This window comes from Zosterops lateralis (assembly GCF_965231275.1).
Source record: "Zosterops lateralis genome assembly, chromosome: 8".
Taxonomy (NCBI): Eukaryota; Metazoa; Chordata; class Aves; order Passeriformes; family Zosteropidae; genus Zosterops; species Zosterops lateralis.
Genome location: NC_139768.1, coordinates 20,225,225 through 20,245,426, shown reverse-complemented (window position 1 = coordinate 20,245,426; position 20,202 = coordinate 20,225,225). Strand labels below are relative to the sequence as shown.

Genomic DNA, 20,202 nt, shown 5'->3' with positions numbered 1-20,202 from the left:
CCGAGTGTGGAGAAGTGTGGAAAGAACAGCTCATACAGAAGAAAAGGTCTGTGGCTGAGGAGATTGAATCCTTCTGCCCCAATCTTGAGCCTTCAAATTAAATCCAGGAAATTGTTTGTGACCTTCCAGATGCTCAGTGCCACAGAGTCAGGGAGGTGTTAAGGACGATCATGGATCAGTCACTCAAACCCCCAATAAGGTTAACAACCCTCAGTGCAGGGGACAGCCTGGGGACTTTTCCAAAGCCATGGACTCTAGTTCTATTGGGATTAAACACAGCCACATAACTTGCCTCCCAAGGACTGCAAATGTGCCCTTTGCAGCAGCCCACAGAGGGAAGGTTCCCTCACATGTGTAGGGTCTGCTGTGTTTCAGAGGTCACATCGCAGGATCAAACCCCACATGCAATGCTCTTGTGTTTTTTATCAATTGTCTCCTCATCCACAGGAGGAGAAAAAAGCCAAGAAATATCATGAAGGCAGATGCATCTCTAGCCAACTTCAACATTTTTTAAGTATGTGATTAAACCTCCCTATTAAAAGCATGATAAAATCTTTGGATCCTTTAGGATTTGAACCTGGACAGACATCCAGCTCAGCTGAACTCCATGTGCCCTTCTGGAATTCCTGGACTAAGGACAAAATTCCCCCAGCCCAGGAAAGTTTTTTAAAATTTATTTTCCTATACGTTGTTTAAGCTTCAGTGGGACAAGCAGTGGGAGATTTATCTACAAACACGTAGGCAAAATCAAGACATTGGAATGATGGAAGCAGAAATTAAAATTTTGTACAAGCCACCTATTTTATTCTTCTGGCTCCTAAATCGATTTTAAAAGTTGTTCTGCTAAGATTAAGCACCGCCAGGGAAATAAACCTGTCATACCAACTGTTATTACCATTTATATTACCACAGTTCTCAGAAAAAACTCCAAGGCACTGAGTGCCGTGTAAACACATGAAGAGAAAAAGTCCCATGTCCATGGAGAGCTAACACTGAGATTTTACAATTGATGGACAACACCAGGCACCAAATGGCACAGCACAGCCAACAGCCAGAGACTGACAGCAAACAGTGAGATATTATTGGTGCAGGAGTGAGTGATCTTAGTCCAGGAGAGCCTAAAAGTTGATATCATTTCAGTGTTGTAAGAAAGGCTTTGCCAGTGTTGATGAGGAAATCCTTTTGAAAAATTAAGGGAAGCTCAGAGCTTAGCTGTGCAATATTTGCAAGAATAATAGTGGGTAATGGTGCAGAAAGATTAAAAAAACAGAGGCTGGAGTTGGTATCTTGAAAATTAATAGAATCTCATAAATAGGAAATGACCAGGCTGAGGGGCACAGTGAAATATGTGACTGATACCAGCAAGCAGAGAGAGCTGGCACTTGGATTCTAGAAAGTCATGTTTCAGTCACCAGCCTTTGGACTGTGAAATCAACACCTGACAGGGTCACACTTGGGATAGGTAAGAGCAGGACAAGATTCTGTAACTAACACGGTGTATTGTAGAAACTGAGACATCAGGTAGAAAACCTCAAACAAGTGTTCAGATTAGAGAGAGCAGAGAGAAGGTGGAAAAAAAAAATCTGCTAACATTCAGATGCTGTCCAAATGCAAAGATCCAGTGAGCTGTTAAAACTGAATGAATGCTGAACTTCTAAGGCTTGTCTGTAATCAGAATAATCTGCAACCAGATTAATTGTAATCTAACAAAAGATTGCTTGCAAAAGGAAAGGAGTAACATGAAGGAGTAATGAATAGATGATGAGTTTTCAGGTATGTTACATTTTATAAAGTCAGAGGAAGATAAATGGTAAGACTTTAGTAGAAAGAGGAGAGAGGAGAGAGGGAGGGCTCTCATTCCTCAGCACAGGTGGTTGAGGAACTTTGTACCATCCAGAGACAAAAATGTGCAAAGGGATCAGGGAAAGAAAGGTAGGAGTCCACAGAAATTCCCACCAAAAACTGGAGATGGGAAAGAGGACTATTCAACCAACTATTCAACACGATGAAGGAGCAGTGTCCAAAGTATGCAGAGAGTTGGAATAAAGAGAAGTACAGAGGCAAACAAAATTTCAAAACTAGAAGACTGTTTGTGTACATTGAAGGCAACTAGCAGGCCAAGAAGACTGAAGATGGTTAGCAATGGATAATTAGAAACCTTGCTGAGAGCAATTTCAATGGTCAGCATGGAGACAGCCACATTAGTGGAATGTACTATAGAGGTGAAATAGAGGAAGCAGAACCTCTTGCAAATAACACTTCTCATGAGAGTAAAATGAAAAGGGAAAGGGATGCACAGGGTAGTAGTAATTATTTTTCGAATACCAGAGAAACTAAATTGCTTTTCTTTTGAGAGAAGGGAGCTACATGCACATAGTTACTGGGCTGCAAGCCTTGGGAGAACTAATTACAAAGCTGAATGGAGAGTGAAAAGGGTCATGTGGTGGTCATTAAGAAAAAAAAACTCTGCAGAGATTAACGAGAGGAGCACGACAATGCAGGGATAAATGCATCTATTTGCTGCCTGGGAGAAATGTATAAACACCACTGCCTAGCTGGAAGCACGGAAATTTATTCCACCTGAGGGTTCAGTCTTCATGTGATTTATAGCAATATATATTAATATATATGATATATAAAAATGATATAATTAATAATGTCATTATTAATGGTATAATAAGGAATTATTATATAATTAATAATTCTAGTGGATTTTCCTCACTAATTTCCTTAGCTGGCAAAAACAAAAAACCCCAAACAAAGCCCCAACAACAACAACCAGAAAGAATGAGATTATAGAATCATAGAATGACTTGGGTTGGAGGAGACTTTAAAGATTATCTCATTCCAGCCCCCCTGCCATGGGCAGGGACACCTTCCACCAGGATGTATCATTGCTTACTGTAGTCCTCACACTGGTAAGGTGGCAAGTCAGAATTGCTTTGGGATAACTTGATTCCTCCTGAAAATTTCTTTGCTTGACTGCAAATATTTCTGATTTTAAACCATACAAGTTTTCTGGGTTAACTTGTTGGGATTTTCTGCAAACAATGAATTATTTCTTTCCTGGGAGCACTTTAATTGTAAATACAATTTTCCTATGAGACTCTGAGAAGTTGATAATGGATTAAATCCTGATAATTTCTTGCTTGTCACTGTACAAGGCAGTCCATAAGCTTTCTGCAGGTTAGAGGAAGGTGGAAAACAGTCACTCTGACAGGTTCATTTGAGCTTGGCTGTTCTTGGAAAACCAATGCATTCCTGCTGTCAGGTGCCTGTAGCAAGGTAGTCTCTCATACTGTCAAGAAAAATGCTGTAAAATGAAGAGTCCCAGAGGGTGTCAGTGTGATCAGGCCACCACTGTATGTGAAAGCAGGAAAGAACCTGTACCAAGTGTCTAAGAAAAACATACAATCTTGTGATTACAGGTGATGCACTCACATAGACCAGAAATGGGTCTCAAAGCTGCTGAGACCTCCATCCACTAACATATAAACAAAAGTATTTTTTAACAATCAGCAAGTTTGCTATATATTGGAAAAAAGACACATTTCTATATAAAATACACCATCCATCCTATTTCACTTTTCTTGACTAAGTTCTGTATTTCTTCTCTATTTTATGTACTTCCATGTAATCTAAGCCTCCTGTAAAGAGAATCGTTCTGTTCAGCAGCTTCAAGTAAATAAGAATTTTAATCCCCTGCTAGTTTAAATTCATAACTAATCCAGTTATGATTCAGTAAATGTTTCACTTTACACTTAGCAGTGAATTTGTGAGGCAAATTTTTGTCACTGTCTGCTAGAGACTCCATTACACCCTCTGCATCTTCCTCATAAGCTCTCAGAAATTCTGCCACATGCACGTCTGATTTGAGACTATGATAACAACAGCACTTTATAGCACTTCTACTGCTAAGAGCATGGCAAAAATGCAAATTAAATCCATCTTCTTCACTCAACTGCATTAAGAAAAGAAAAATTTAAATGATGGGTTTCTCAGTAGCCCCCAGCAAGTTTCCTTTGGATTTAACTGCCACTTAGGCATTGATGCACCTACACACTGCTTGCTGCATTTCAATGTTATATTTTCTCCTGTGGTTCCACTTGCTGAATGTATTAAGATTCTGAAAAAACGGTTACATCTCTCATTCTTGGTGATCTCTGTGTCTCAGTATCAACCCCAGATAACTTGGAAAACATCACTTCACCCAAGTGTGTCAGTGTGCACAAGGAGGGGGAGGGAAGATGCACAGACCTTGATGAAACTACTGCTTACGGTTGCTGCTGACACACATCAATGCTTTCAACAATGATAAATCATTGTATCAATAAAAACATCATTAAACTGCTCACTCTGCTTTGCTCTGATTAAAACAAGTCACACATTATGTCTGTCATCTCAGACATGGGATTTACTTCACTACGAGAGTGATGTGCTCACCCAAGCCCTGCTGTCTAAAGTAGATATCAAACCTGATGTGCTGCCTTCTTGTTAGAAAATAAAGATGGTGTTAGAACAACTATTTAGTTCTCAAGGACAGTAATTGCAATGATAGCTTCAAAAATAACATTGTAGTTCCAGGGTGAATGGATTTCAGAAGTTATACAGCACAAGGGCAACTTTGACTAAGTATTTGGGTTTAGTGAAACAAAATCTTCATTAATATTTAACTATTCCTTAATATTACAGCTTTGTTCAGTGTTTTGAAAATATACCCAGAATTTACAGCCTGAGCTTGGAGCTCTGAGTCCTGGTATTCTCATATAGTCTGCTTAAGGGAATGTCTGAGATAGTAAAATTATGGAGAGATTTAACTAAGGGTTATAACTTGCTAATGCTTTTCCAAAAAAAGAAACAGTATGTGCTGCTGTAGCAACACTTTAGAAAGCTACTCCTTTACACGCAAGGGCTGAAATCCTCACCTCTGCTTTGATTTTTGTGCTTAAAGCAGAGGGCAAAGGAGCACAAACCCGCTGTAGAAAGCCCAGTTACAAAAAGGGTGGCACTTTGCTACCCACACTGGCACATAAAATAGCCACCAGGTATTGTTTTCAGTTCCTGGTGGGATTGTGTGCACAAAATACCAGGGTGACAGGCAGAAAAGATAAAATTCAGAGGAGGCAGCAGAGTCATGAATTTGAACAGCTGCAGGAAACTACTTCAGATGGGAAGGACAGGGCAGGGAGAGGAGCCATTTAATGCCCCATTTACCCAATCTCTGGATAAGTTACTCTTGGCAGGAGATTGCAGAATCCCTTGCAATAACAAGAAAATATCTTGGCCCTGTTAGTGATTTTAACATGAAAGGCTCCTTTCCCTTGCTTTTAGAAACCAGCTAATTAATAGTTTCCTAGAGCAGTGACTTTGTGACCACAGAAATCTGCACCAGGCACTGCCTCCCCGAGTTCTGGCAAAATGCAGACAAATGCAGACATTCCCACAAATGCCATTAGAAACGAAAACATCAAAGACTTGTTTGCAAGTAGAATGTACAGGTCCGTGTTCACACAGGATTTCTGTTTTAAGAACACTGAGAAGTTGGGGGTAAAGGTGTCATTTCAGAGTTGACACCTGAAAGCCAGCCAAGGTTCAGCTCTGTGATCTGTGGTAAACGCTCACTAAGATGCTGAGAGATTGTGTGACCTGGCCCAAACTAGCTGAGTTTAGCTTGGCAGAAGCTTTTGATGAACTTTTTAGTAAAACAGAGAAATCCAATTTGAGTGTCTGTCAAATCCAGACTTGCTGCATCAGGCTAAGCTGAATATATTGCATCTGCATGGAAATCAAATAAAGTTAGCTGAGTTTTATACACACTACTGTGTGTATAAATATTTTAAATATTTGAATAGATGAATAAACACGAGGAATAATCTTTAGTGTGGTGGTGAGAATGACACAAATTCAACATAGTTACACTACAATTTATGAGGCTGAGCTACAGTAGATCTTCCAGAATTTTTGTCACACAATGCTTTCAGTAATGAGAAATCACTGTATCAATAAACACACGATGAGCAGCACAAGTAAGAGATCATCTCTGTAGGCATGTTGGTGTCCATCTCCCCTTGTACTGGAGCACGAGAGCCTGCATTATTGCCCTATACCCACAGATTCTGGGCCAAAGCTGCAAAACTGTTATCTGAGTAAAACAATCATTTTTAGACACTGCTGCTAAAATACACTTCAACCATAATTATAATTGAACAAGCACCCACATGCTGCAAAGTGTGGCACAGTCTAACCACAGTAACAAACATTGCTTCAAGTGCAGCTCCATGCAGAGGGATCTCTTCCCGTAGCTAAATTTGCTCTGGGATCTCTGCAATAAACTGAAGGATACAATCAGGCAGTCTGTGACTCATGCACTGCACCATTTCTAATGTCTCTTATGTGCAGAAATGAAAATCAAAGCAGATCTCTTGCTCCCAGAGCCCTGGAGGGGGGAGTCCTCACGACTCACACTGCTTTACAAACCCTTGGTCACTGAAGGGCCAACTGACACCCACGGCTGCAGAGCCTGTGGCAAAGGGAGTGGGAAACAAACAGTACTTCTTAATTAGTGTTTTATTCAAGCTGCAACCCCTCACAGCAGACACATTTCATAACTTCTAGATCTATGATCACACAAAGATTGACAGAAAAAGCCAGCCTTGAAGGAAAACATGAAATTTTTTAATGTTTATTTTTCCATGAAAAAGCGTTACAAGGAGAAAGAGGCTGCACAGGAGAAAGTGTACATTCTTTAATCACTGTTTATCTGTTGGTTTGATAGCCAAGGATGACATTTCTTCTACAGTGGATTTATTTGTTCTCATAATATTACAGGACATTTGCCCTTTATTTAAAAAGGAACATCATCTATGAATATTGTTAAGAACATTGTTAGGCAACACTGTCAGTGAAGAATTTACATGACCTAGATCAGCTGTAGATGAAGTGCTTTCATTTTAATTCTTCTCATATTTTGTAACAACAAATGTAAATCACATTTTTAAAATAATCAGGTATGTGAAAGGCTTTGCATCAAATGTAATGGAGAAACAAAGGTTTAGTGTCTCAAAGAACAGACAACATTTTCCAATGCCTACAAAGCAACACTAAAATTCTCAAGGAAGAAAATAAAATACCTATTTTTCCCCTTAAACCACCCGGAGACATTTATTAAGGTGTTAAGTGCTCAAATGTGAATTTCCTCACTAGCAATATACTGCTGGGACTTTCAGATATCCCAGCAGCAGAACCTAAATGAAGTTACAGGTTTTCACAGTGAGATAACCTGACCCTTCTTGAGTGCCTCTACACACAACCTTCTGCTGTGTAAAGCATCTTTGCTGATCTGTAGGACAGATGAAAACAACTCCAAAACAAAGACCAACCAACCCTCCACCCCTCAAATACCCACAGGCGTCACCTTTGCCCCTTTAGATCAGTGCATGTTTTGCCTTCCAGATCACTCAGCCCAAAATTTCAGCAAAGTGTTTGAAATCTCCCTCCCACATTTGTTTTGGAGTGTACAAAAGAGGTAACAATAGTTTCAGAAGTAAGCTCGCAAGATGGAGGAACAACTGCATTTTGAAGTATTTTGTAAGAAAAGGAGTTTGACAAATAAGCACCTTAATTTCAAATTAATTCAATAAGGTGACAGAGAAGGAAAACTCTTCACAGTTTCAGAATTAGTAGAATTAAATCCCTCTGAAGCTTGCAAACCATGAAGGTCAAATACCTTATTTCAATCAGTACTCCAGTATTTTTCAAGTATTGTTACAAAAGGCACTGATTTTTTCCTTCGGCCATCAGATGTAATAAACCCACAGAATTTCTGTCACACTGGGCCAAACTCCTGGCCCTAAAGATATTTGCCACTAACCTTGGAGCATCTGGATTTCACCCAGTCATTGTTTAACAACTACCTTCTTTTTCTTTATTGATTTTCTTACAAAATCACATCGATCGATCACAGGTTTAATGATACAATGATGAATGGTACATTAATGGTAATGACAGAGAGGAGAATGTTTTAGTTATTCTAATGCTATTTTGAAAGTGAAAATGGACACTTCTGAAGTTAAATATTCAATAGATAAAACATTTAGCAAATTGTTTCTCCACTATCAATCCATTTTTAAAATCTGGAAACCAGACTTGGAAATCTGATTCAAGCAACTCTCAGGATAGATTCCTTGAACATACGGTTCAAACCCAGTATTTCAGTTTAATCAAAAACTTGGAAAATAGACTCTTTTTTCTTTTTTTTTTTAATGGATGTAAAATAAAACTGGGAATTGCTGTTTTGCTTTCTATGAAGTCTGACAATGACCAGATGGGTTGAATTTCTCAATCCTTAGTCAAAATGGGAAAGAATACAGTGTGGAATATCTCTCTTCTGAGGCATGTTGAGTACAGAGCATTAAGTTAAGGCAGATGTATGAACAGGTTTTCTTTAAACAGCATTTCTTAAGCTCAAAATTGTCAGTGTTTCAAAGGAACTAGGCAAGATTTAAAAAATACTTGCAATTCTTCTGCTTAGCCCTAGAGCCTGCAATTGGACAGAGTTCCCTGGTATGCTTGAAAGCAATGGACCACCAAAGAGGTAAACTAAGCAATATTTAATTATAGCTACGCACACATTCCTCAACTCACACCCAAGGATTCCAGCTTCTCATCTGCAGCAGAAGTGCATTACCTGACAATAATTAAACAACCTGCAACAAGATAGCAAATTACATAAAATATTTAACCTATAGCAGCTAAAGCATTTGATCTCTAGCATCAAAGTTTCCTGAAACCAAGAGCCACCAGAATCCCTGCTCAAGCTTGATGGGATGCTCTGGGACAGCTACAAACAACTTCAGGTGCTCAGTGGACAGGGCCAGAGGTAAAGGTAAAACTTCTGACAGTAGCTGCATCAGTGCAAAGCTTGATGAAGCTGACCTGAGGATATCATCTTATTCTAGTGCTATCTAGAATTACTTGCTGTTTCCCCATCCCTGAAGCAGGGGAGGGGCAAGGAGCTGGTGGAGGGAATTATCCTTCCTACTTGGATCCCTCCATGGTAACAAGATATGGGCTGCATACAGGAGTAAAGGACAGACTCAAAAACCTAACCAGAATCCCCCTAATTGTGTGACAAAGAAACAAAGATAAACTTGGAAACTCAGTCATAGGTGTGATGAGTCCTGAACAGGAATGAATCCTAATCCTAAGTGAGAGTAGTGACTATCTATTAGAGTACAAAAACTATAAAATGTAGATCAGCTGCTTCTAATGGGAGATATCTTCTAATGGGAGATACATGAACATAATGGAATGTGAAATATTAGAATATTGTAGAATATTAGAATATTGTAGAATATTAGAATATTGTTTTTAAATTAATGATCTGTTGTTGAATTCAAAAAACAGATGTTGTGATTTAATTAAAAAATAACGAGGTCTCACATTTTCAAAAATTATCTCCAATTACTTGTCACCATTCCCATACTTCGTCTGCTTGGGACGGAGAAGCTCCTCTAATCCCTGATAAACCTACTTCAATGAAAATTGTAATAATAAATTCTGAATACTAGATGTTTGCTAACATAAATCAGTGATATTAATTGATTATGCAAGCAAGTGGCCTGGCAGATTTCAGTGAATTACTGGGGGTGACTGATGAGCTGCTGCTGTGTGTGGAAAATTCTTAGGTAGCACAACTGCAGCCTGGAGAACACAATGTGCCACAGCACATCTCACACGTTCTACAACAAAGAAAACTTAATTTTGAGTTCACACTTCTGTGAGAGTGCAGCTTCAATGTGTCTTTGAGGTAAGTCAATGAATACCAGTGATTTTAAAAGATTACAGATCTTAAGAATGTACATAAATCTCTGCTATTGTCTGCTAAACTAAAACCATTTAAAACAAGATTTATCACTCATAACTCTACAAAGTCAGACATTTAAAGCTTCCATGTACGTAGAAAACCTTGTTAGGAATCGAATATTCAAGACAATTTGTGGTCAATAATGCCTCTATCTTTGCTAAAATAAATAGTTAATAATTAAAGGAACAAAAGGACATGGTCCTACATAAGAAGGAAAGTCTCTTCATTTTCATCATCCCCCTCCTCTGGTCAAGAGGTAAGGAATATATTTCGCTTGATGGTCTCTCAACAAAAGTTTTACCCATGGTTTCAGCTACAATATTTTCCTACTGAAATAAAATCAGTGCATTAAGAATATATACAATATACTGGAAGCCATATGCACCTTTTCTTAGGATAAGCAGACAAGGCATTTACCTGATGCTATAAAACTACTTTCTCATGTATTACTCACCTGGTCTGTGCTTGCTTGGTACCACACTACCACAGCATTATACAAATATTATAGTGCTCTACAGGTGGAAGATATGAAAGGCCAAACACAAACTGTAAAGAATTGCATCCAATAGAAAAGCTAAAAATAATGTAAGAATCTAACACAAAAAGAAATCAACTAAAAATATATGCATAAAATATGTGCCCATCAATAGGTTTACACAGTCATCATCCCTACCCTTCCTTTAACAGAAGGGAGGAAACTACAGAAAGATATTACTGAATTCAAACAACCTGAAAGAGCTATTAAAACAAATTATCCTCCCTCTTTGAAACCACATTATCTTTTTTCTAGCCTAATAAAAAATATTATACTGCAATTGAATAAAATCATTAAAAACATCTCATGGAACCATTAATACATCCATTCAAAACCAAAAGCTGTCCCAGAAATGCAAACACTACAACTAAAAACTTAAAATGCCACTGAACTTATTTCCATTATACAAATCAACCATGACCAATACTCTTCAGAGACTTGCTATAGCCTTTTAATGCTTATTAAGGTCTGTTGCAAAACCTGTTTAAGCCAGTAAAAAGTCATGTTTGGAAGAAGCCTTGGATTATAAACTTTTACTGTGAGACACAAATCTGGGAGTGCTGAGCCACTTTAATCTGCTCAGAATTTTTTATATCAGGGAACATCAAAAAGTTAGTTCCCATACAAAGAGGTAGCAGTCATCAATATATCTGATTTTTTTTTTTAAACAGAATAATAAGATTTCCTATTTTTCTGCATATTTGGAAGAAACTTTCTGGTACTTAAATTTCTTGTAGCTTGTACATGCTATTCAGTTTGCCTCTCTGGTGAAATTTATGGCACTTGTTGCTTTACTGTAAGAGCAGCATGTAAACCATTGGAGGAAGAAATGGAAATAGTATCCCTAAATACCATAAGCTCTAAAAAAAATCTGTCTTCTCTAATCACAGAACATTTGAATCTCTGTACACTAGAAGTGAAAGTAGTAGTGACTCTGGGAATGTGCATCCTTATCCCTTGGACAAATAAAACTTTGTGTTAGACTATAGGATTAAAGGCCAATCACAGTGAGCACAGAGACTGAGCAAGGAAAGAACATTTAGATCAAAAATATAATTACAATATTGCAATTAAACATTATATACTATAGTTAAATAAAGTGAGGAATACAGTCTTTCCCCTACAGCAATACATTAATTGAAAGTGTCAATAACAAAACAGATTTTTTTATTATTATTATTTTAAATACTTGAATCAGGCATGACCTGATCCAATTGAAATAGAAAAACAAAATGTTGTTCTAGCTGAAAATTTGAGTTGGGGCTGTTCAGCCTGGAGAAGACTGGAGAGACCTTCTAGTATCTTCCAGTACCTGATGGAGCTACAAGAGCTGGACAGACACTTTTGACAAGGGCATGTAGGGACAGGACTGGGGGAATGGTTTCAAACTGAAAGAAGGCAGATTTAGATTGGGTATTGGGAAGAAATTCTTTACTGTCAGACACTGTCAGACACAGGCTGCCCAGTGAAGCTGGAAATGCCAGACCCTGAAAGTGCTCACAATCAGGCTGGACGCAGCTCTAAGTAATCTGCTCTAGTGGAAGGTGTCCCTGTCCATGGCAGGGGGTTGGAACAAGATGGTCTCTCAGTCTCTTTCCAACCCAAACCATTCCATGATGGGACAAAATGAGAGAGAAAAGATCCAGCTGGTTTATTACATGTTCAAGGTAACTGTGGTGGTTTGCTTCGTTATTCTGTACTTCTGAACTTAATGCTTGTTTTTTTTTCAGAGAGCAACAGAAAATCTCCAGGCTATCTAGGAGCTGATTGAAGGTTTCCTGGCTACTATCCGAAGGTAAACAGACAAACAAAAAATTGTGAGAGACTGAGTTTTACTGAAGTGTAAAAAATAATAAATGCCCAAATCAGTTTCTTTATCTTCATCCTTCCAACAGCATTTACCATCTGTGAACAAAGTAGCAAAGCTTTTTCACTCTTCAAAATGCCATGTGAAAATTGAGAGGCTTACCCAAAGGAGCTGAAATAGTGAATTAGAAAAGTTGCTTAAAAACCAAAGTAAGAAAAATAACACTTCAGCTCTTGCTTTGCTGACAGGTGAGATAAGAACCATTTCTGGTGCTACAAAGAACTCTCAGATAGACTGGCATTTCAATGGAAGGAAGAACCACACCAATCCATATGGTTCTCTTAAACAAAAGCCTCTCGGGTTCATGACCAACACTTCACTCAGCCTTTAAGTAAGAAAAAGCAACAACAACTGATAGTGGGGATTTACTGACAGGCATCAGGAGTAATTGTTTTAGGAAAGACTATATAAAAAATCTTTCACTACTGCACTTTATAATATGTGTGACAATACTATATTTCAACTTAAACCAAAATCAACTTCTCAGAACTGATCATCATGACCAGAGCACAGGGTCTAACCCAATTACCACTTAAGCATGATGGAAACTCTTCCAGTTCAAGTAATAAACTTGCACCACCACTATCAACCTGCCCCTAGTTATTATGGCAAATAGAGGGAATTTTATTTGCAAAACACTCAACCACCAAGGGCAGAGTTTTGCAATAGAGTTTTAAAGCATCTTACTCAAAGATTAGATTACCAGTGTTCTAGCAAAAGATCAGAAGCTCTAAACATGAATGCAAATAATCCATTATCAAGTATACAATTTTGGTTCAGTGGCCACTGTAACAAAGCCAAGGACCAGCAGTGACTCCTAAAGACTCTGAATCAGACTTCAAGAGTGTAATATTCTTTATAATATTATGTAAATGCAAGACAGTAGTCTTCAGAATAGTCTTTGCAGAGAAATCATAAAAATGGGAGTGAATCACGCTGCTTGAAATGGTTGACATTTAATTTTTGCAGTGTAGATATTCAACCATTACCTACCACTTTCTATAAAATGCAAATTGGTATGTATCAGAAAAGCTCCAGCATGGCTTAGTGGTGGTTATTTTATATACATATAGACATTACAGAGAGGCACATTCTGTGTTAAAAATCAGCATGAAATTCTTCTGCAGGAACTTGAACACTTCCTTTCACAGATGAACCTTTGCTCTTCATGTAAGGCAGTCATGTTGAGTTAAAGCAAAATACTCAGTTTGCATAAAACTAGAGCTGCACCTAGTTTAAGGTGTATTTTCAAAATACAGTGTCATAAGTGTATTACAGAAGAATAAGCAAGATACTTCTTTTATAGACTGGAAAAAGAAACTTCCTTTTGACATTCTATTCAAATGTAATAAGGGCACAAAAGGAATTTTGAAGTGTTAGTCCAAAATTATCTACTCTAACACTATTTACAGTGCAAAGATCTTACAGTAACATCACAAAGTAACACCAGCTCTTTGAAATGGACTCTAAAAATTGTTGCTCACTTCTTAAGACTGGCAGACATCCAGTATGTTCACAATTGGCAACAGAGTCTACAGTATTACAAAGTTATTGCTGCTACTGTAATGTAAAGAAATGAGGTTGTGCTGATAAATTTTCCCGTTAGGCTGTGGGGAAAACTACTTCATTTTACCAAGCATATTATTTCTTAGCTTTGTCATAAGCTCCAGGAAGAAACAGAGCGAAGTTATCTATTTGTACTTTCTCCCACAGACATGGTGGATAGCAAAAGGAAGTGTGAAATCAACTGGCTTTGTGTTAGTTGGTTACAAAGGTGTGTATCAGTTCCACTTGAGCTGGGCTGCCTTGGTCTGTGCCAGTGACCTGCAAGGGCTGGCTGAAGGAGACTCCTGCCATCATACAGGCACTGCTACCTTTGCTGCAGTAGTAGAGGCACGCTTTGATGGCCAGGGCGGCTTCAGCTGACACACAGCTCACAGGCAACTGAAAGGGAATGACAGTTTGATAGGGAACATCCTTTATTTCTCCTGTCAGACACTGTCCTTGCAACAACCAGGTGTTATCTGCAAAAGGAGAACAGATTTTATCATTAGGGTATTTAACACCATGTCTGAAAGCCATAGAAAACACTTTATTGTACCTATAGGACAACAAGGACATTCCAAATGAAACATTAGAGGAAATTGCCTTCCTGATTTTTCCAGTTGTTAACAGAAAAAAAAAAAAAAAAAAAAAAAAAAAAAAAAAAAAAAAAAAAAAAAAAGGAAAAGTAATATATAAATCCTTTATCAGTCATTTAAAGATGGAGAGATCCATGGCTTTGCATCAGCACTATATATGTATATATACAGTACATCTTCTTTAAATGCAATGGAACTGCAATTTTTCCTATACACTCTTTAAAGGATATTAAAATTTATTATGATATGCACAAGCAAAGCTTCTTAAATTAACAGCTACCATACATTTACATCAGAGATCTACTACACCAGGCATGACACCTGCCATAAATGCATTAAACTGTAGGTAAAATTTCCAAACAACAGTGTTGGTCTTATAGACGGGTTGGTGCAATTTAGCAATGCTCAGGATGACTGTTAGAATGAAACCTGAGTTTCATTTTTATTTAAATATTTGAGAGTATATTAACTAAAAAACAACCTGTACACTACATACACCTAACTCATTGCACTGAGCCATAAAACAATGCAGCATGTATTAATTCAAGCAAAAAACAGTCTAACAGCTGTTTGGCTTTTTTCAATCTTTGCACTCCAGCTGTTAAATGCATTAACTCTAAATATCATGTATTGCATCACAAGATCAAACAGGAACACAGGACAGGAAGGGACGTCTTGATTCATTAGACTGAGATCCCCTGCACTGCAGGATGTGCTGATATAAGCCACTTCCCATCCTAAGCAGGACTTTACCTTCTGCTGTGATAAACCAGGCACTGGGAGCTTCTTCATTCAGTTTTGAATCCGGAGGAAGAGCCAACTTTAACAAAAACTGAATTGTCTGGCCAGGAGCTACAGTTAGTGAAGGAAGTTGAACATTTGGTGCAGATTTAGGCAGTCTTGGAAGGTTTGCTTTTTTATCCTTTTGCACAGGCAAGTTATCTGGAACATCACATGCTTCTGGCTTCAGGATAGGCAACTATCAGGAGAAATTAAACAAAATATTTATTTTTTATTAATACTGAAAATAAATGGGTTTTCACAACACAATCATAGTTTCAAAGTGGCATTATACGGCTAAATCCTTTTGACAGTGTGCAACAATACTATGACAAAACAGAAAAAGGGAAGGACAAAATGTTCTCTTAAAATGAAAAAACGCTGATTAATCCAAATAAAAGCAATATTTACTATTAAAGCCATAAGCCCCACAACTACTTCATAGTATCCTTTAATTTCAAATTTTTACAGTTAGATTATATTTTTGCTTTAGATAAACTGTAAATGTATTTCCTTCTAATTCTGGTGTTAAACTGCATGCTTCAGTAATAAAATCCAGGATTTTAACCATGCACATTGTGCAGTAAAATAGAGGAGAACTTCCCAGAAAAGCCACCAACATGTTACATGATATGAAAATTTAAACACACATGGAGACTGTGTATTATTAAATGCAAGAAACATATAGGAAGACATTAGGACCATTATGTCATAAATATATGTATCAATACATTTCAAAAAGATAAACATTTCATTAAGATATAGTGGCATTGTAAGGTGCATATGAGCACAGATTTGTTTGTTTACAATCAAATAAAGCTGTGCTCAATTTTGACAGTGGTTTTGACTTCACAACTTGAAAGCCCTTTATATAGCTTGCTTTAAGTTACTGACCTCTCAAAATCATTACAGGGCTTGGTAATCGATTTCACTTCCTTTTTTTACAAGTGCTCATGAAATGCTTTTCCTGATGAAAAACTGGGCTGTACATTTTAATGAGTGTCATTTCTGTATTAACCTTTTCTAGAGAGTTGTCACTTTCTGTTTTCATGCAAAAGTTGTTTTTCTGAACACTGAGGATTTCAACAAGTGTGCTAACGGGCAATGTTTATTTGCCTGATCATCACAAAACATCCTGTGGATATAGCTACTGTACCCAAAGTGAGCTGTCTTATTTTTATCACAATTACTGAAGTCTGAAATAGTAATTTGTATCAAGAAACACCACAATCAGTCTGTTTAATAAGTATTACTTGCCATGGAAAGAATTTTTGTTTCCAAATCCAGCACTTTAATCTGGTGATTATTTGTGTCTGCAACATACATCAGGCGACCGTTTTCTTCAACACACAAACCTCCTGGTTCATTGAAGGCTGACTGGGTAAAGCTGGAACCAACAACATTGCCTGCTTCTCCTGTGCCTGCCAGGGTGGCACAGTTCTTCATCTTGGGATCCACAACCTTAATCTAAGATCAACAAAGACACAAAAAGCTTCTCTGAGAAAATGCAGCAGGATTTACATGTTCCATATTATCTCATGTCCCACATTTCCAATATCCAGCACTGCTTTTTGAGTACCTCAGCTACCAGGTACTCAAAAAGTACATCCTAGATGTTGTGTTATCACTCTTTACCAAGTGACACGTCCCATCTTTCCCTCTCCCCACTCCCTTATGGACTTCACTTCTTCCTTTGGTCTTCATTCAGGGTTCCTTCCCATGGTTTTGAAGGTATCTAACCCTCAGCTATAAAAGTATGCTGTTTTTCTACTGTTTGCTGCCTTTCTAGAAACATTTGCAAAACAGTGAGAGCATAACAAAATCGGCAGGCTAACTTCTACATTATTTTTTTTCTACAAATAGATGGGAGTTTTTTTAAATAGCAAAAAAGTTTATAATGTTTTATACAAGATCTGAAACCAAATATCATTTGCCTTAAAATTTCAATAAACATTTAGTATTATATACCTTTTCCTTCAAATCAAACAGATTACCTCTCTTTTAATGCACGTAGTCAGTGTACAGTTAAAAACCTTCTAGACAATAATGCTTATATAACATCACATAAGAAAAATCATTCAAAACAATGTCTCTTATCCCAGAGATCCATGGAGGCAACCCACAATACTTCTCAAAACTTAGGTGGCTTTTATAAAGGAAAAGCAAGTCCTCTTGTCCAGTCAGTTTTATCAAACCTGCAGTATTCCTGAATAAGCCCTTCTAGCTCTTTCACTCTAGTTCAGCATCTTTGGGAAGGTACACAAAAAGTCTATAATGTGGATTGTAACTGGCACTTTAAATTCACCTTCCCCAAAAGACCATCATAGTAACACAGAAGAATGTGACAGCAAAACAATGGTAAAGAGAAGGATCCAGAAGGGAGGGGAGGGAGGGAGGCAGAAAGGCAGGAAGGAAAAAGAAGCCACAAAGGAATTCTTTATTTAATTTTTCTCAGCTTAACAGGACCAAGAAAAATCTGTCTATGTTACTAAAATAATTCTTTGTAGCAATAAAAATTTCCTAGTCTGTATATACTATACACTTACCTTATGATTATAGGAATCTGCCACATAGAGCAGCTTTCTTTTCTTGTCCCATGTTACTCCCAAGGGATGCTGCAGCTTTGCATTTATGCCTGCTCCATCCACATCACCAAAAGCAAACAAATTCTGAAAAATTATTTTATTTAATTAATATATTTGGTTATTCAATGTGGACATGAATTTAAATTATTGTAATTAAATGGAAATTCACTGACTTAAAAAAAAATGAAGACAATTTCAAAACAAGGATACTGAAACCTGGAAGTGTGGATGCCATCCATAGAAATGGAAACTCTCCCATCTAAGTAATAAATATGAATCCAGCTGATTAAATGACCACACAATGCTGAATCAAACTGGCTATTTTAAGAATAAGTGAAGTAACTTTTTTATCAAAGGAGCAACAGTCTGCACTACAACCTGAGCACACATTTGCACTCCAAGCAGTGAAGTTAAGAAATCGACGGCCACAGAAACTGATTTACCCTCTCACCCCACAAGTGGTTCCTCCAGGTCAGGCTTGAGGAATATTAGTAGGGCAGTGTGGGGAAGTTTGAGGTGATTACCAAAGGGTCTCTCTCTCCTCCTACAAGGTGCTTCACGGCCCCGTCCTTGAGCGAGATGGTTCTCACGGTGCTGCTCTCGCTGTCGGCCACGAACAGGCACTGCCAGGGCTCCTCTGGGGCCAGGGAGAGCCCCGAGGGCTGGGCAAACCCTGCCTTGTGTGGGTAGGCATTGTTCCTGTTCTCCTCATTCCCACTCCCAGCAAAGCGCAGGCACACTCCTTTCTTTAAGTCACTAAAGGCAAATAGAACCCAATTTCAATCATGAGTTTGAAACAGCTCAAACAGAAGCTACAGAACAGGCATTTGTGAGTTATAAAATCAACTGTAATGCAGCAGTGAGGAATTACTCAATGCCTTTGTGCTAACTTTTATATCACCTCAGCACACCATTCATTACTAGGTAACTCAGCAAATGCAAGGAAAAGTAACATTCAATTACATGAATGGACCTTACCAAATCATAGCTGTATAGCTGAAGTAACATCTTTCATTTCGTCTAACAGATATGGGAAGAGGAGGCAGACTTTTAAGCATATAAGCCTTTAAACTCAATTATTTTCAGCTTAATTTGATTATCTCTCTCTTTGGGATTTGAAAGCTATTTATCAAGACAAGCAGCAATTTCACATTTCTCTTAGTAGCTGCTTACCTTCCCTTTGGTAGTTTTCCACCTTCCAGCATCAGTGCCCAGATCTGGTGAATGCCTGCCATTGCTATCCATAACACATCATCTTCCTGCGTGCCTGAAACTTTTAGAAAGGGACACAGAAAACCAGATTAAAAAAAAACCCATTTTGGAAATGTTTTATAACACAAAGAAATCATCGAACCAACCCTGCTGTCCCCCATCCACCCCCTACTCATCTTCCCCACAGGGGAAAAAAATAAAACCAAAAAACAGAGCAAGAGAGAGAGAGACAATGTCTTTCATCTACCAAAACTTGCTATTTTTCTTCTTTTCTTCTTGCTATTTTATTCCCAGGGGTTTAAAAATCGTGGTTTTAATATCCCTACCTGATAAAGGCAATGTTTCAAGCAAGATCTTTCTCTTTGCAACATTCTACTAATGTGTCTGTCTCACATGCTAGTTTTGATTCATACCAGCCAACAAATAAGTACCTATCTTTGCTAAACACTGTTTTGGGGGATGCAATCTTGATCTTTTCACTACACTAGTGACAAAATTAGATACTCCAAAAAACTACTGGGAGTTGTTTATAGGTTTTGAAAGAAATAACCATGGCAGTATCATTGTACATTATACACAAAGAACATCATGTTTTAAGCTAAGGGTAACTGCTGCTTGCCCTGGAGAGCACCAACTGCAGTTTGTTCAAACACTAAACGTGACCTGGGCATTTCCTAATTCCTCCTGAAGTAACCATCCAGTTTCCAAGTTGTTTTCTCTTGGCACATGTAAATGTGGTGTCACAAATGCAAGATGCAGATCTGTGGAACAGTGACTTTCTGATCAAGAAGTGTTCAAGCACGTGTCAAGCATCTATTTATTTTTCAACTTGAAGTATAAAACTACTATTCAGCAATCCAGATCTATAAATAACTACACAAAGCTTGCCCAGATAATACTTCACAAAGAAAATTATACAAGTGGAAATTGAACAACATATTTGCACTCTAATAGCTTTAAATGTAATCACAGTACAGCAGTAAAAAAAATGCATCCAGGCAGATTGTGAAAGACAATGAAAAAACTCCCCAAACCCAAAAGAAATTTACTTAGTCTTTCCTGAAAATCTTAAAGAACAGAAATTTGACATTCAAAAACTGCATTAAAATGAGGACAGTGTTATCTTTTTAACACTCTCCCATGTAGTTATTAGACAACATCAATACATTTTCTTCTAAATAAATATATTAGGTATTGGAATAACCATCAGCCACTCA

The 20,202-nt window shown here is 37.8% G+C and overlaps 1 protein-coding gene across 1 annotated transcript in view; it reads right to left on the bottom strand.

Annotated features, from left to right (window-relative positions):
- Window positions 1-6,659: 6,659 nt before the first annotated feature.
- The window catches only part of NHLRC2 (NHL repeat containing 2), a 31,750-nt gene continuing 18,207 nt past the window's right edge, over window positions 6,660-20,202 (bottom strand). The window contains exons 6-11 of the mRNA XM_083866243.1: window positions 18,947-19,046; window positions 18,298-18,529; window positions 17,735-17,857; window positions 16,446-16,655; window positions 15,162-15,387; window positions 6,660-14,291 (exon numbers count right to left, since the gene is read on the bottom strand). Of these exons, the coding sequence (XP_083722369.1) occupies window positions 14,026-14,291; window positions 15,162-15,387; window positions 16,446-16,655; window positions 17,735-17,857; window positions 18,298-18,529; window positions 18,947-19,046 (1,157 nt within the window). The 3' untranslated portion in view covers window positions 6,660-14,025. The remainder of the gene's footprint in view (window positions 14,292-15,161; window positions 15,388-16,445; window positions 16,656-17,734; window positions 17,858-18,297; window positions 18,530-18,946; window positions 19,047-20,202) is intronic.